This window comes from Saccopteryx bilineata, chromosome 5 (assembly GCF_036850765.1).
Source record: "Saccopteryx bilineata isolate mSacBil1 chromosome 5, mSacBil1_pri_phased_curated, whole genome shotgun sequence".
Lineage (NCBI taxonomy): Eukaryota > Metazoa > Chordata > Mammalia > Chiroptera > Emballonuridae > Saccopteryx > Saccopteryx bilineata.
The window spans coordinates 170,125,376-170,143,209 of record NC_089494.1 but is presented as its reverse complement, the minus strand read 5'-3'; the positions used below and the strand labels follow the sequence as shown (position 1 = coordinate 170,143,209).

The window sequence follows — 17,834 nt, the reverse complement described above, 5'->3', positions numbered from 1 at the left end:
CCAACGGCCAGCTATTTGTAGGCAGCAGGTATATGGCACCCAGTGGAAAGAGAGTAGGTTGTTGACACACGTATCAGAGAGACCTTGTGTCATCCGTGAATAGGCACAGGACATGAACTAGCATCACCTTACAGGAAGACTGTTGCTATCTTATAATGCAGGCGGCTTATAATGGAATCAAACTTCCAACCTCCTTTTTAGGGAAAACAGGAGAGGGAACACAATCTGTAAATAAATAATTACTTTTAATTTAATAGATACAGTTCTTAATTTCAGATAAAAAATTAAGAAAACCAGAAGATGGCTAGGTTTTCCCTAAGGATATGAGACAGTGGCCAGCATTGCTTATGGATGAGCTCAGAGCTTATTATCACCAGCGGACCCCTTTCTCTGGCAATAAAGATATTTCCCTGGGGAACTACACCATGTCAAATCATTGCCACTTATTTTTTCACTATTGCTGCTATCCTGTGCCATTAAAGAGTTGAAGGAAAAATCTTCAGAATCCACAAATATAACCACCATTTTCTAAAATTAGTTTCTAAAAGGTAAACTACATTCCTCTCCAAGGCCCGTCTCTTTGATGATTAAATTCAAACATCACCAGAAACCAACCCTTAGCATTTGATAATGAGAACATGAGGATACTCAAATGAAAAGCTTCATTTCCTAGTCAGAATCCTAACTCCAGAAATGGAAGTATGCTTTGGTGTGGGACTTGGAAATAGTTGTGTTGCTAATTTTTCTGCATATTCTAATATGCTAATGGGCCAGAGGGAAGGGGCTGTGTATATTTTATAGCCCCCGTAAGTGTATATACAGAAGTGCTTGGAAAGCTGCTTGTCCTATGTAAAGTATTCAGCTCTTCATATACACACGGTACAATTACGTAAACGGAGGGAGAGAGGGGATAGAGAAAAAGATAGTGGAAGTTAGTCATTAATTGTAACTTTCCTACAACCAACAAAACAGGACCTTTAAATCATTTATTTTTAAATAAATATTGTGGATAGATAGCTATAAAGGGGGTGAGGGAGGAGGAAGTGGAAGGAGAGAAGACACTCACCTAGTTCAGGTGCTTTGCTTAGCACAAATGCATAAGCCCAGAATTTGCTGACAGGTCCATTGTAAAAACTCTGGTCACAAACTGAATGCTTCAGGCCTTTGGTCATCAAAATGTACACCATATAAGCACCAGTTCGAAGAGCACCGAATATACTTCATAAATGAAAAGAGAAAAGAAACAACATTTAGGAAAATAATTTCACTTCTGACCCTAACCATACTTAGAAGGCTACCTACTATTGGACAAATAGGCACAGATGTACCATAATTTGCATTTATCCAGAAGCATCTTCGAATGTTCTGTGAACAAGAGTAATAAAACTCAGGGCTTTATTCTGAAGAGAATATATCACTTATTCTTCATCCAGGGCAGGATCTCATGAAGAAATCTGGTGACTGGCCCTGGATGGTGGCTCAGTGGGTAGAATGTCAGTGAAGCGTATGGATGTCCCGGGTTTGATTCCCAGTCAGGGCACATAGGAGAAGTGACCACCTGCTTCTCCTCCCAGTCAGTAGCTAGATTGGTTCGAGTGTGGCCCTGGGCACTGAGGATAGCTTCATTGGAGCACAACAGCCTCAGATGCTAAAAATAGCTCAGTACTTGAGCACTGGCCTCAGATGGGGTTGCTGGGTGGATCCTGGTCTGGGCGTATGCAGGGTCTACCTCACTATCTCCCCTCTTCTTACCTAAAAAAAAAAAAAAAAAAGGTATGGTGACCTCTAGGTTTCAGCTTAAGAATTTTGAGGATGAGATAAAATAGACTGAAAACTCTTGGAATTGCCTCAATTTTGTCCAATTCCAATTATTCTCCAATTCCCCCTTGCTCTATTCCTTGAATCCTCTTTTTATTCCTTTTGGCCAGCTCTTCCTCTGCATCTGGACGGCCCTGGCCTCCTTGGCTTCTTCTTGGTCTAAACGCAGCAGCCTCTAAACCATTTTCCATTCTCCAACACATCTTTCTCTCAGAAGCTAGAAATAGGCTCCTTCAAGGCTTGGCTCCACCATCATTTCCTCCAGGAAGCTCATTCAGGTTCACTCTCCTGAGCTCACCAGAACCATGCACTAATGCTGCTCAAACACTGTTCTGCAATGCCTGGTCATGTGTTTGCCTCCATATAGGCATCAACCCTTCAAGACTGTTGAAAAAGTAAAAGACTGTCAGGAAATAAACTGACAAAATTTTTATCAAGGAACTGTTTAGGAAACAAGAGAGCTCTGCAATGTCTTGAGCACAGGGTTGTAACCTGAAGTGAGAAAGGACTTAGCAACTGGAACATGTGGTCTCCATACTACTGAACCCCTTAGGCACATGTCTCAGAGGATGTAAACCACACGCATGACTAAAGGAAAAGCTGGCTGACTGGGGAGATGTGCTTGCCTATCCTTTTTCTGGTTCTAGAAGTCAGGAGATAAACTAGTGAGCCATTATTGAAATGAGTAGCAGCGTCTCCAAATTGGGAAATAGCTTTTGTTTCTCTTCAGAGGCACCATCTTTCAGTTTAAATGTCTTAAGAGTTGCTCCAGAATAAATCATTCCACTAGGCTATCCTGTTCATAAACATACATTCACCACTAGAACTAACGATCAACTTTATATAGAACCAAGATAATGGAGTTGATTTCCTAGCAACTGCCTATTAAGTTGGGGCTTTGTTAAATAGTTTCTTTAATAACTGACAGCCTACATTAAATGAAGTTACTCTTGCCAACATTTAAAAGGATCCTGTACGGAATTATTGGTTTCATTTTATACTTGTAGATCCTACTTAATCCTTCAAGTGGCATCCCACAGCACTCAGAATGAAACCGCCGCCTTACCACAACCTACAAGGCTGTAATGGCTCCTGTCTCCAGTAGTTCCACCCGTACCTCCTGTGATTCTCTTCCTGCGCACTGTGAGCTAAACATTCCAGCCATTTCAGCTCTGATCTGTTTTCTGTCTCAGGATCTTTGCCTATATTTCCTCTTACGGATCTTTCTTCTCATGTTCACCCTGAGACTTGTCTCCTCCTCACTTCTTTATTTCAAAAAATGCCCCCTCCTAATAGAACGACCTTAGTCATTTTAGTCAATAAACTGTCCTGATTTAGGAGTGGGGAGTTGAATTTCATTGGTGAAGTCAAGTAATGGAGATTTTTCTGTCTTATCTGAATTTATTTATTTTTTCTTTACTTTACCAGATAATGGCTAAGTTTTATTATGAAATCACCAGAGTAAGGCTATGAGCACATGGGGCACTTGGAATAGTATGAAAATAGGAATATGGCATCTCCACTGGGCAACCACTGGGCACAGCTGATACAGTTGGTTCCCTACTCAAGAGCCAAGTCCCTTCCTCCTTCTCTATATTAACAGAATCCTGATTTAGTTCAGGTTCTCTCAACTTATGACTCTCCAAAGTTGACCGTATCTTCAATTTAGGAATAAATCTTAATTGCTTAAACAAGTGTTAGTAATCCCGTTTCCCTTACCAATTTTTGTTATAATGAGCAATGACCAATTCTAGCCAATATGTTGTGAGGAGAGGGCTGCTTGGGTCTTTGAGGAAAGGTTTAGTGACTCTTTACCAGGTGTTACCTGGGAGTGCAGCAGTCATCATGCAACAATGAGCAGCTACCTTGATAACAAAGCTAACTCAGAAACGATGGAAAAGCAATCCTTCAAGACGTGACTATGCTGAGAAATTTATGGATTGTTCAGTGACCCTATCTCAAGACTTCTTGTTTTTGAGATAAAGCTTCTGTATTGTATAAAGCATTTGTACTTGTAGCCCAAAGCATCCCAGCAGACACAACACACAAGATTTGATGTTCAGTAGACTTTTGAACACTAGTTAACATTTTGTGGCTATAAAATGCCTCTTGTCATAGGTGCTGCTGGTGAACTACTTACTACATCAATTATCTGCGATATATGAAAATGACTTTTATAAGAAATGATGACATCGGATCATTTACAACAACATGGATGGACCTTGATAACATTATACTGGGTGAAATAAGTAATTCAGAAAAAACTAAGAACTATATGATTCCATACATAGATGGGACATAAAAATGAGACTCAGAGACATGGACAAGAGTGTGGTGGTTACGGGAGGGGGGAGGAGGAGAAAGATGGGGTGGGGGAAGGGAGGGGCACAAAGAAAACCAGATAGAAGGGGACGGAAGACAATTTGACTTTGAGTGATGCGTATGCAATATAATCAAATGTCAAAATAACCTGGAGATGTTTTCTCTGAACATATGTACCCTGATTTATCAATGTCACCCCATTAAAATTAATAATAAAAAAATAACTGACACAAAATAGAAAAAAAATTAAAATGAACATTTAAGAGTATTTCCACCATACAAATTTTAAGAATAAAGTTTTGAAAAAAAAAAAAAAAGAAAATGACTTTTATATACAAACTAAAAGTAAAGAAACACACAGACGACACACTTTGAACATGTATCAGTCTCTCATTAGCCCCATATCTACGGTTTTTGCAACCATCAGCACATTTTACAGAGCATGTCTCTCCCTGTCAACTGCAGCCAAACATCCCCAGGAAGCAAAGTCCTTCTTCTACTGTGTTTTACTCTTAGACTGTGTGCTTCGCACATGATCAGAGTATATCTTTGGAATAGTTATTAGGTTTTCATCTCGGGCCACAAAAATCACTGTAGTTTACACCCAATTTCTTAAGTACCAGCACAGTTTAACTTATTCTTTCAATTGTTAAAGATTTATTGGCACTGTCATAGATGCCAGGGTGACAAGATTCAATAAGCCAATTCTGCTACTGGTGCTAGTGGTGGTCCTGGGAGACTTCAGAAGAAGTAGTATTTGAGTTAGGCACAAATAGGTCTTCAAGTGTGAGGATTAAGGGGTGAGAAGGTCATTTCGAAGCATTTGACACTTGAAAGTTTAGATAGCATGGTGATCCACAATATTGCTGACGATAAGAATGTAGCACAGATCACTGTCCCACATCTGGACGTAAGCCTCACTCCCTCAACTCTGAACAATGAGGCTGACTCAGAACAGAGCACAGCGCATTTCTCAGGGAAACGGTCGGTGCCAGTCATCGGGTTTACGTGCCTGTGGGCAAAGCCGCTTTGTTGGGCTGTGACAATGCTACCACTGGGGAGCCATCAGGGGGCTGTGTGGCCAATGGGATGATTGTTATCTGTGGGATGCCAATAGCTCTGCCCCTGGCACATTTCAGCCAGTGGATGCTCTGAAACCGTGTGGCTTTTTATTATAACGGCACCAGGCCCTTAGACTGTGATACTTTACCAAAATATAATTTAAGGGAAGTGACCTTTTTCCTTTCTAAGTTGCATTAACTTAAGAGATACTGTGATGCAAGAGACAAATATGCAGCTCCTGTTCTGCTACCCCCAGTCCTTATTCCTACTCATGGCAGATACCGGTATTCATGGCTAACCAACCTTTTTTTTTTTATTTTTTCTTTTTTCTTTTTGTATTTTTCCGAAGCTGGAAACAGGGAGAGACAGTCAGACAGACTCCCGCATGCGCCCGACCCGGATCCACCCGGCACGCCCACCAAGGAAGACGCTCTGCCCACCAGGGGGCGATGCTCTGCCCCTCCAGGGCGTCACTCTGCCCCTCCAGGGCGTCGCTCTGCCCGTGACCAGAGCCACTCTAGCACCTGGGGCAGAGGCCAAGGAGCCATCCCCAGTGCCCGGGCCATCTTTGCTCCAATGGAGACTTGGCTGCGGGAGGGGAAGAGAGAGACAGAGAGGAAGGAGGGGGGCGGGGTGGAGAAGCAAATGGGCGCTTCTCCTGTGTGCCCTGGCTGGGAATCGAACCCGGGTCCCCCGCATGCCAGGCCGACGCTCTGCCGCTGAGCCAACCGGCCAGGGTCTTTTTTGTTTTTTTGAGAGAGACAAGAACATGGAGCTGCTCCAGTACGTACCCTGACCCGGGAATTGAACCAGCAACCTTTGCGCCAGGACGATGCTCCAACCAACCAAGCTATCTGGTCAGGCTATTGATTGATTTTTAGAGAGACATGCGGAGGAAGGGAGAGACAGGGGAGGGGACAGAGAAGCATTTATTTGTTGTTCCACTCACTTGTGCATTTATTGGTTGCTTCCTATGTGTGCCCTGACGGGGATCAAACCTGCAACTTAGTTGTTTTGGGACGATGCTCTTAACCGACGGAGCTAACCAGCCAGCACCAGCTAACCAATCTTGACACCCTTTGTGGCCATGCCTGGACTTAGCATCAAAGTTCTCAACCTCTCCAGGCCACTATCATATCAACAGATCAGCGTTGCAAGCTCCAGTCACAGTGCTCTCACTTACTGGTTTCATGACTGAGCAAATTACTTAACCTCTCTTAGTCTTTCTTCATCTGAAATGGTAATCATATTTAACTTGCAAATTACTTCTATAAATTTTGTAACAATAAAGGCAGGCCGAAAAAAACAATATAGGTAGGTAGTTAATTAGCATAAAGTCTATGATATATAGGTGCAGAATATATGTTTTTATTAATTATTATTATTTTATTACTATTTATTGTTATCATTGCTGCTTTACTTGATTGGTCCTCCACTGTCAATACTCATCGCATCTCCTTGTGTCAGATAAGAGAGGCAAAGGTAAATTAAAAGCCTAGGAAACTGATAACAGAGGATTAGATTTGCACTGATGATTATCCATGTTATTAAGTGTTTTATTGTTAGGTGTTTGATTTCATGAGCCAACTTTTCACAAAAATAAGTGACAGCTACCAAGTTCATAATATGATATGAAATGAACACTTTTCCATAGAACATCTTGAAGGAGAGACTGTTGGTATAGGAAAACATCTGGTTCATATGAAATTTATCTTCTGCTCAAATGATAAAGATTATTCTAAATCTAGGGTCTCAAAGACCCACAGAGGGTCTGAGCCACTATGTTAAATGAGGGCAGATGACTACTACATCACATGCCTCTCCCAGCTAGAAGGTCACACCGGTATCCTTTGTTTAGTTTTAGGTTTTTGTTTTGTTTTGTTTTTGGAAGAAATAGATCATTTTTCTTGTCAAAGCCTAGTTTTGATGATAACAGTTAATGGGATAGGTTGCCAAACCATACAGGTTTCAATTGTACAACTCAACATGACCTACACACTGTGTCATGCACCCCCTGCCCCAAACAAAATCTTTCCATCCCCACCCCCCTTTGCTCCCCTCCCCTCCCTCCACTCCCCGCGGCCCTCTAGCTGTGGCCACCCTGTTGTCTGTGTCTATGTGTCATGTATATGTGTTTTTTAGCTAATCCTTTCATCTTCTTTCATCCAGTCCCCTCACCGCCCTCCTTTCTGACAGCTGCCCATCTGCTCCATGAGCATTGTTTGACTATTTTAAAGCAAGCATATACTAGATTGACAACTTAAAAAACACAAATTTTAAATAGGTGACTAGCTGGAATAGATACACTGAAGAAACAATCACAATGACACCTCTTACAAGGCTTTGCCACACTGGCACTGGGACTGATGAAAAAGACAGTCATTTATTGAATCAACACCTATGTCATCAACATCCAGCAAGTGTCAGATCCTCTAATACTCACTGGGGCAGGGAGAGAACCTGTACAGTGGACTGCAGGAGACAACAGGCAAGTAAATACACCACATTTCACCATGTATAAGAAGCACCCTTTTTTGAAAAATTTGGGGTCTAAAAACGGGGTGTGTCTTATACAGTGGTTGTGGCATTTCAAATGCCATAGATAGAACTGAGGATGAGGCAATATATGAAGACAGTGATTCGTCATCAGACACAGAAGAGGACAAGCTAATGGATGGGAGTTTTGACAATGATGAGGAGTTGTATGAATTTTATGGTGAATAAAACTTGAGTCAATAACTTTATGTAATACATTTTCCCCCCAAATTTCAGGCCTCAAAATTAAGGTGCGCCTTATACATGGGAGCATCTTATACATGGGGAAATAGTACATATAGATGTATAATATAAATAAATGTCAAATTCTGACAAACAATGTGTGGTGCCCACATAATACTGGGAGAATGTGTTGTGTTTATGGTTGGGAGTCTCCTTTGGATTTATCATGTGCTATATAAGTAGATACTGGGATGACTAGAGTAAAAAAAAGTTTAGAAAACAAGTTCTCATTTTAGGGTTTGTATTCATTTTTTTCTTTTATAGGCCCCACCCCAATGCTGGGGGTCTATCTAAAGACCCCAGTGTGAGGGACATGGCTGATTTTCTTTCAAACCCAGACTCTTACCATGAGGTCTGACTGTTTAGCAAATTGAGAAAAGGTTGAGTGACACTGTATTCTAGATTTCCAACCGTAATGGCATTTGGAAGTCCAAGTGGAATATCTCAATAATGACTATAAGACTTCCAGAATTCTGCCCTGGGAAGAAAGAGCCTTAGGTCTAATACTTTCAATTATTCCAATATGAACACCAATAGTTGATAGAACCACATTTTTCATTGTTTCCTTATTGGACTTCAATTTAAATGCAAGGTATTTTGGAATCAAAACAAGGCTTCTGAAAGAGTTTTCGTCTGAAATACCAACCACTCCCAGCTTGCCGGGTTGCTAACTCAGTTACCAAAGTTGCAATTATTTCCAGGACTGGACAATGGAAAGTTTTATTATACTTATATCCTATAATCAGAAAAAGAATAAAAAGGGTGTGAGGCTTTGCCAGTTGTCAAGACACGGTAACAGCTGATCCAGTAGTAGCAACTGTTTAAAAACACAGGGGAGGGCACTGATTTTCCTGATAACAAAACTTGCACTGTCATTTATCTTTGACTCTGACAGTTTCCAGAGTAGGAAGAATATTCAAGGATCCTAGAACAGGTTAAGCAAATTAACAACCAAGAAATCCATTGTAACACCTCTAGACTTGAGATGTGAGTCAGGATTACAGTGTTTGCAATATTGAATAATGGTATCTCCACGTCAGTATCATGTCTCTATACGCACCGTATGACTCAACTTCTAAAACCTTTCCATACCTGATGACAGGCATCTTTAACAGACAATGTAAACTTTAGTTTGCTGTAGTATTTAGACCAGGGGTCCCCAAACTTTTTACACAGGGGGCCAGTTCACTGTCCCTCAGACCATTGGAGGGCCAGACTATAAAAAAACTATGAACAAATCCTTATGCACACTGCACATATCTTATTTTAAAGTAAGAAAACAAAATGGGAACAAATACAATATTTAAAATAAAGAATAAGTAAATTTAAATCAACAAGCTGACCAGTATTTCAATGGGAACTATGCTCCTGTCACTGACCACCAATGAAAGAGGTGCCCCTTTCAGAAGTGCAGCGGGGGCTGGATAAATGGTCTCAGGGGGCCACATGTGGCCCGCAGGCCGTAGTTTGGGGATCCCTGATTTAGACTTTGCTAAAGTTACATTTTTTCTTTTCTTTTCTTTTCTTTTCTTTTCTTTTCTTTTCTTTTCTTTTTTCTTTTCTTTTCCTTCCTTCCTTCCTTCCTTCCTTCCTTCCTTCCTTCCTTCCTTCCTTTCTTTCTCTTTCTCTCTCTCTCTCTCTCTCTCTCTCTCTCTTTCTTTCTTTCTCTCATTTTTTTTTTTTTTTTTGTATTTTCTGAAGCTGGAAATGGGGAGAGACAGACAGACTCCCGCATGCGCCGGACCGGGATCCACCCGGCACGCCCACCAGGGGCAACGTTCTGCCCACCAGGGGGCGATGCTCTGCCCCTCCGGGGCGTCGCTCTGCCACAACCAGAGCCACTCTAGCACCTGGGGCAGAGGCCAAGGAGCCATCCCCAGCGCCCAGGCCATCTTTGCTCCAATGGAGCCTTGGCTGCGGGAGGGGAAGAGAGAGACAGAGAGGAAGGAGGGGAGGATGGAGAAGCAAATGGGCGCTTCTCCTATGTGCCTTGGCCGGGAATCGAACCCGGGTCCCCTGCACGCCAGGCTGACGCTCTGCTGTTGAGCCAACCGGCCAGGGCTTCTCTCATTTTTTATTCAGTGAGAGGAAGGGAGGCAGAGACAAACTCCTACTTGTGCCCAGACAAGGGTCCATTTGGCAAGCCCACTAGGGGGTGATGATCTGCCCATCTGGGGCATTGCTCCATTGCTCAGCAACTGAGCTCTTCTTAGCACCTGAGGTGGAGGCCATGGAGCCATCCTCAGTGTCTGGGGCCAACTTGCTCCAATTGAGCCATGGCTTCAGGAGAGGAAGAGAGAGAGAAAGAGAAGCAAGAGGGGGAGGGATGGAAAAGCAGATAGGCACTTCCCCTGTGTGCCTGGACCAGGAATTGAACCCAGGACATCCACATGCCAACATCTCTACCATAGTGCCAACCGGCTAGGGACTAAAGTTACATTTTTCAATAATAGTAATGTGGGGTTTCTTTGTCCTATAAATCAGCAGTTAAGTGGGGATATAATTGTAGTTTTTGATAATTTATTTTCTCTATTCTTTCAATAACAACTATGAGTGTACAATTCTACTTTTTACTCAGTGATCATTTCTAGGTTTGACTTACTTATCTTGATTGGAATATTGGAATCTTTAATCAGTTATCTCCATTTAAAGTTTGAAAGGCTCCCAAACACCTTTTGGATCAAGACACATTGAGACTAAAATGGCATATTTTATACACACACACACACACAAATTAAAAATATAGACCTCCTTTGACCTAGTAATTCTGTTGTTGGAAATAAGCATACCCTTTAGATATACTTGCAAAAGCATACCAAATTGTATGTTTTGTAATATATAAAAGATGGTTAGTACATAATCTAAAAGCTCGTCGACATATGACGTACTGCCTTGGGTACCGACGTGAGAGAGTTCCAAGACACATGATGCCGAAGTGAAAAACCTGAGGAGCAGACGACTGCATACTGCATGATCTAATTTGGGTATATTTTTGAAAAGGTTATGCATATATATATACTGATAATTATAAAATATTTATGGAGAAAAACCCTCCAAACTGTTAACAACACCTGTTAGAATTTTGTTTTATAATATCCATGTATTGCTTTTTTTCAGAAAATACTGGAAACCTATTTTTAAATTATTATTTATTTTTTTAAAAAAAATTTTATTTATTCATTTTAGAGAGGAGAGAGAGAGAGAGAGAGAAGGAGGAGGAACAGGAAGCATCCACTCCCATATATGCCTTGACCAGGCAAGCCCAGGGTTTCGTACGGCAACCTTAGTGTTTCAGGTCAGTGCTTTATCCACTGCGCCACCACAGGTCAGGCCTAAATGATCATTTCTAATATTTATAATCTGATGTCAAATAACGTTGGGATTTTTTTATAATAAAAGAATGACACTTTAAAAGTCTGAATGTTACATAGCTAGTAACTCTTCTCAGAGATAAGACATGTTAAATGGAGCTTTTAGTCTACACAGGAATCAGAGAGCCAACAGCAACCATGAAAAAGAACAAATAAGTAAAAACTAAGATACATGTAAAGATAGAAATGGACTGAGTAAAAAAGCTGATCTTAGTTTAGAATAGGAAAGGGAGGAGAATTAAAGCCTCTTTAAGAAATATCACTTTTTCCCTGAAACATGGAATAGCTTCCACAACATTTCTCTTAGAACAAGTGCACAAACAGACAGACCTCGGAGATAGGGCTGGTTCCGATCCAGACCATCGCAATAAAGGGAGTTCTAATCACTTTGCTGATGGAGGTTCTCGCCCTCATTTTGTGAAAAACTGCAACATCTGTGAAGCTCAATAAAGTGAACCGCAATAAAATAAGGTATGTCTGTAATGATATTCACGATCTCCTAATTAAATACTACATGTTGCCATGTGGAATCTATCAGAGTGGAAGGCTTTATGGAAGAAGCTGTAAATGAGGAAAGTCCCGTGGCAGAGAGAAGCGAGCTAAGTGGATGATAATGGTTCTCCGACGGAGAGACAGAAGGTGGTTGTGCATCTCTGACTGCTATCTCCACTCACCACAAATTCCCTGGGTAAGTCAGAACACTTTAGTCTGAAACAGATGTCCTTATTAAGTATTTGGTAAGCTGGGTTGGCTTTGATTCATTTTCTGATGCATCTGTTTATTCCCTTAACTTGTAAAGCTAAGCATTTAAAAAAAAAAAGGAGAAGAAGAAGAAACAGCCATAAGAGTCTGAATGTTGCCTAGATGAGGCTGCTAGTGCCATCCTCGCTCCTGGAACGTGCAACATGGACATAGCACCCTTGCTCCAGGCACTGACGGGCCGAGCAATGCTGGGTCAAGCAACATGGATATAGCACCCTTGCTCCAGGCACTGACAGGCCGAGCAATGCTGGGTCAAGCAACATGGACATAGCACCCTTGCTCCAGGCACTGACGGGCCGAGCAATGCTGGGTCAAGCAACATGGATATAGCAGCCCTGCTCCAGGCACTGACAGGGCCGAGCAATGCTGGGTCAAGCAACATGGATATAGCAGCCCTGCTCCAGGCACTGACAGGGCCGAGCAATGCTGGGTCAAGCAACATGGATATAGCAGCCCTGCTCCAGGCACTGACAGGGCCGAGCAATGCTGGGTCAGGTTTGACAAACTCATCTGATAAGAACCAGCCTGGCAGAGGAGGGAATAAGGAGAGGTGGAGATTAAAAATAATAATGACAATTGGTACCACAATAGAGCTTAATTAGAATTTCCCAAAGGAAATGTAACACCTAGTTATAGAGCTTACCACATTTTAGTTTTAATTTTCAATTTTCATTAAGATTGCAAGTTGTTTCATAAAACAGACAAGATTTTCTTTTACTCAAACTGCTATTATTATATTTTAATCTGAGATGTACTGGCACAATTAGTAGCCTCAGCCCCATCAGGGCCAGGAGTGGAGGGCAGAGACTGCTTATTTCAGTGTGACTCCTAGACCACAAATGTCAGCCTCAGGTCTGGCTGACAAGTACTTGACTCTGCGCAAGTATTGTGCTAGATGCTGGCATGGTATTTCATTTGGGAAACATGATTGAGCTTTGACATTATAAAATTTGATTCTCACAACAACTCATGGGGCACCATTATTCTGGTTGTGTAGACAAAGAAAGAGGCATGGAGAGAGAGGGCAGAAGTCCCAGGTCACACAGTTTCTAAAAATCTTCTAACTACAGCTCCAGTGTTTTGTCTCTCACCCAGCACTGATCCCAAACTCCCCACCAGACTTGCATTCTGGATTGTGGTTCTCAACCTGATTGGATATTACAATCACTAACAAGCATTAAAGTGTGCCTAGGACTCATTTCATAGCAATTGACTCAGACTTCAGATATGGAAGAAACCTATGGGTCCTAGCTATGGCTTAGGAACATCCTAAAGACTTCCTGTCAAGATGCCTTCCTGCTCACCCTTCCCCCACCTCCTCCAACTCCATGAACCTTTAGATCAGGGGTCGGGAACCTATGGCTTGCAAGCCAGATATGGCTCTTTTGATGGCTGCATCTGGCTCGCAGATAAATCTTTAATAAAAAAAATAATACGGTTAAAAATATAAAACATTCTCATGTATTACAATCCATTCATTTCCTACCACTCATGTTCATGGTTGTGGGTGGCTAGAGCCAATCACAGCTGTCCTCCGGGACAACACCAAATTTTTATTGGATAATGCATAACGTACACAGGTCATTGTATGGATCTCATGGAATTACATTTTAAAATATGTGGCATTCATGGCTCTCTCAGCCAAAAAGGTTCCCGATCCCTGCTTCAGATGAAGTTGCTCAGGTAACTGATGAAGAATGTTGCCTATCTATGCATTACTGCTGTCCTGGATGAGCATCCTTGTCCTTGAATTTTAAGCCTCACAATTCTGCTAAAGTTTACAAAGTCTTCTGGTAGGTGTTCTTTCTTCCTTTGACTTCTTCATTCAACCCTTGATGGAATGCCAGCTGATGCATTCCTGGGCAAGTGCAGACTTTGTCATGACTAAGGTATATTGGCTTTCAACTACCCATGACAAGAACTGTTTGCTGTTTCCTGTACTTCTATAATGAGGACAAAGAGATAAAGGACTATCATTAGTGACCTCAATTAAATGCAGCAGAAAAATCAAAATGGGGGGGGGAGGGCTACAGGAACTAAAAGGAACCTAAAAATAAATGTGGTCAGTAGTAAAGATTAATGTTGAAACAAAAAACTCACCAGGATCATAAAAGTGGTTAGTCATCTTGTTTCTACAGGAAACATTGTTCCTTTGAGAAAACTCTGAATCTCTTTTGGCACATTATCAGATTATTTGGAAAGCGACAATTCCAGGGCCAAGACAAATAGCATTGCCTGGTTAACTCCATTGCATTCTTAACTAGGCTTCACAGCCGCATGAGGAAGATACTACTTTTTCCTCCGAGAAATGATTAATGAAAATTTTATTGAGAGAGTATGTGAATCATGATATATAGCATTATCTGAATAAATAGTCTCTCCTCTACCCCAACCCAGCCAACCAACCAGCCAACCAACCAACCAAACAGAGATAGAGAGAGAGAGAGAGAAATAAAAGAAGGAAGAAGAGAGGAAGAAAGAAAGAAAGGAGAAAAAGACATCATGTCTCTCAGTTTCTTACATCCTTAAAACTGGGGACCAGGAGCCCTGACCAGACAGCTCAATTGGTTAGAGCAGTGGTCGGCAAACTCATTAGTCAACAGAGCCAAATATCAACAGTACAACGATTGAAATTTCTTTTGAGAGCCAAATTTTTTAAACTTAAACCATATAGGTCGGTACATTCCTTATCGAGGTAGCGCCCGCACGTGGTATTTTGTGGAAGAGCCACACTCAAGGGGCCAAAGAGCTGCGGTTTGCTGACCAGGGGGTTAAAGCATTATCCTAATACACAAAGGTTGCCAGTTTGATATTCAGTCAGGGCACATACAGAAACAGACAGTTTCTGTCTCTCCTTCTCTCCCTCCTCTTCCTCTAAAATCAATTAATAAAATTAAAACAAAAAGAAGCTGGGGACTAGGAGTGTCCTTTAGTATCCCAGCCCTAAACTTCCATGAACTCATATTCTTACTCTTAATAAAGGGAGGAAGCATAAATCATTAATTGGTGCTCTTTATCTGCCCAGTTTCTTCCTTTGGGCTTTTCTAAAAATCCACTAGATTAATTTTTACAACCTTGTGATTTTTCTGAAATATCCATAGTTGTTCACAGTAAGTGAATTATTATAATCATAAGACATACCAAAGAAAGTATGCTTGAACAATAGTCATTTCACAGACACTACGTATAGATGCCTACCATGTGACAGACCTGGTGCCCTATCTCACTCCTCCAATCAAAAAGTTTACTGTTTAAAAAGATCACTTTAATATCACCACTCAAAAGAGATGGTAGAAAAATCAAAGATATTCCTTTTTAAAGACATACCTTTTGTTAGTATTTTTTGAAGAGGGATATATAGACCTCCAGGAAAGCTTCTGGGGGTTTTCCCAAAGGATTGCAGGCCTGAAACATCTGGTGATCTCTGGCAGATGAAGTTTATGATGTAATAAGGGGAGTCAGCCTCCCCACCACCGAGATCCTGTGGCATCTGAAGTACAATAAGTAGTTCCCAAATGAGATCAATTCACCACGACCATCATGAAAGAGGGATGGACTGGCAGACAGATAGATATTGACTAAAGCCCTTCAATTATAGCTGCCAACATGCTGGAGTGCCTCTTAGCAGCTGGCCAGCAATAACCTCAGAACATTGAGTCTGCAGCCAACAGTGGCTATTATAAAAATTCTCTGTACTGTTATTTCTAGAAACACTGGAAATGTATCTTCCAGGTGAATATTAAGCTCTTCTACTGCACAGTGTTTATAGACAGCATGCAGATAGGTCATCCGTCAAATGTGTCACCGGCAGCAGAGGGCAATGACTAGGTTGCAGAGTTCACCTGCTCCTCCAAAGAAACCCCAGCAAAAAATCCAGCACATGCGCTCTCTGACCTTGGGGCCAATTCAGATTCTCCTCTTTTATTAAAATTTTTTTTTAAAGATAATTTTCTTAGATTGATTAATTTATTTTAGAGAGAGGAAGAGAGAGGGAGAGAGAGAGAGAGAGAGAGACAGGGATATTGATCTGTTCCTGTATGTGCCCTGACCAGGGATTGAACATGGAACCTTCATGTTTTAGAATGATGCGCTAATCAACTGAGCTATCCAGCCAGGTCAGATTCTCCTCTTTTAAAAACACCCAAGATGCTGGCTGGGCTACTCTGACAATTGTCAGCATGCAAATGGTCTGCTCTGGGACCCTCCATTTCAAGAGTATCCTTTTGCTCAAAGGCAGCCTGAGATTCTCATTCTCCTGCGCCTCCATGCCCACCCAGATCAAAGCTTCCCACAGTCCTGGACAACGAGGTAACAGAAACTCACCGCCCCAGTTTAATTACAAAGTGATTCTGAAAACAAAAACCACAGCTAACATTTTTATACATTTGTGCATACCAGGTCTAATTTGAAAAGAAAAATTTACACTTTTCTTTAATTCTTCTATAGATCTTGGCTTGCTTCTTGATTGTTTTTATTTTCCTATTAATTCAGATTTTTGAATAGAGATTTTTATCTACCAGTGGCAAAGAGTGGAGATGAAACCTATGAAAAGTTTTATATATAAAATTTCATTTATCTTGACCCAATTAAAGAAGAAAAGCATATCTCTCTGTAAGACCAATCATGTAGGACTTAATAAAATGTTAATAGTTTAAAAAATATATAATATCCACTGGAATAATATATGTGAAAATATTTCTAATACATACGGCATGCTCTAGAAGTTTCTGATATTATCAGAGAGGCAGCCTGGTGTTAGGCAAAGAAAGTCTGGCAGCTGGGTCCCTAATATCATCTCCTACACTTACTGAGTGTTTAGGGCATGTCTCATAACTCTTCTCACTTGCTTTATGAAATGGAGATGACATTGTCTTATTTGCCTACATCACAGGTTGTCATGAGCATCACATAAGGTAATGGATATTAAAATCATTCACTTGACAACAATAAAACATTACCATTAATACCACTACAACCTCTCTTTCTTTTCTTCTCTTTTTTTTTTATTAAGTGAGAGGTAGGGAGGCAGAGAGACAGACTTCCACATGCACCCCCTTACCAGGATCCACCCAGCAAGACCTCCTCTATGGGGCATTGCTCTGTTGCTGGGCAACTGAGCTATTGCCTCAGGCAAAGCCATGGAGCCATCCTATGCATCACAGCCAACACTCAATCAACTGAGCCAAGGCTGTGGAAGGGGAAGAGAGAGAAAGAGAGAGAGAGAGAAGGGAGAAGGGAAAGGGTGGAAAAGCAGATGGTCGCTTCTTCTGTGTGCCCTGACCTGGGAATCAAACCCTGGACGTCCACACGCCGGGCCGATACTCTACCACTGAGCCAACCGGCCAGAGCACAACCTCTGTTTCATCAACAAATCTTTTTTTTCTTTTAGAGCGAGAGAGAGAGAGAGAGAGAGAAAGACAGTGAGACAGAGAGAGGGACAGATAGGGACAGAGAGACAGGAAGGGAAAGAGATGAGATACTTCAATCAATTCTTTGTTGTGTCACCTTAGTTGTTCATTGATAGCTTTCTCATATGTGCCTTGACTTGGGGGCTCCAGCTGAGCCAGTGACCTCTTGCTCAGGCTAGTGACCTTGGGCTTCAAGTCAGTGATCTTTGGCTTCAAATCAGTGATCTTTGGCTTCAAGCCAGTGACCTTTGGGCTCAAGCCTGTGACTATAGGTTATGTCTATGGTCCCGCACTCAAGCCAGCGACCCATTGC

At 41.6% G+C, this 17,834-nt stretch overlaps 1 protein-coding gene across 6 annotated transcripts in view; it reads right to left on the bottom strand.

Moving 5' to 3' along the window:
* Positions 1-17,834, bottom strand: part of ELOVL6 (ELOVL fatty acid elongase 6) — a 166,206-nt gene that overhangs the window by 10,938 nt on the left and 137,434 nt on the right. For all 6 annotated transcript variants that reach the window (XM_066279403.1, XM_066279402.1, XM_066279404.1 and 3 more), the window contains one exon: positions 1,067-1,218. In XM_066279403.1, the coding sequence (XP_066135500.1) occupies positions 1,067-1,218 (152 nt within the window). The remainder of the gene's footprint in view (positions 1-1,066; positions 1,219-17,834) is intronic.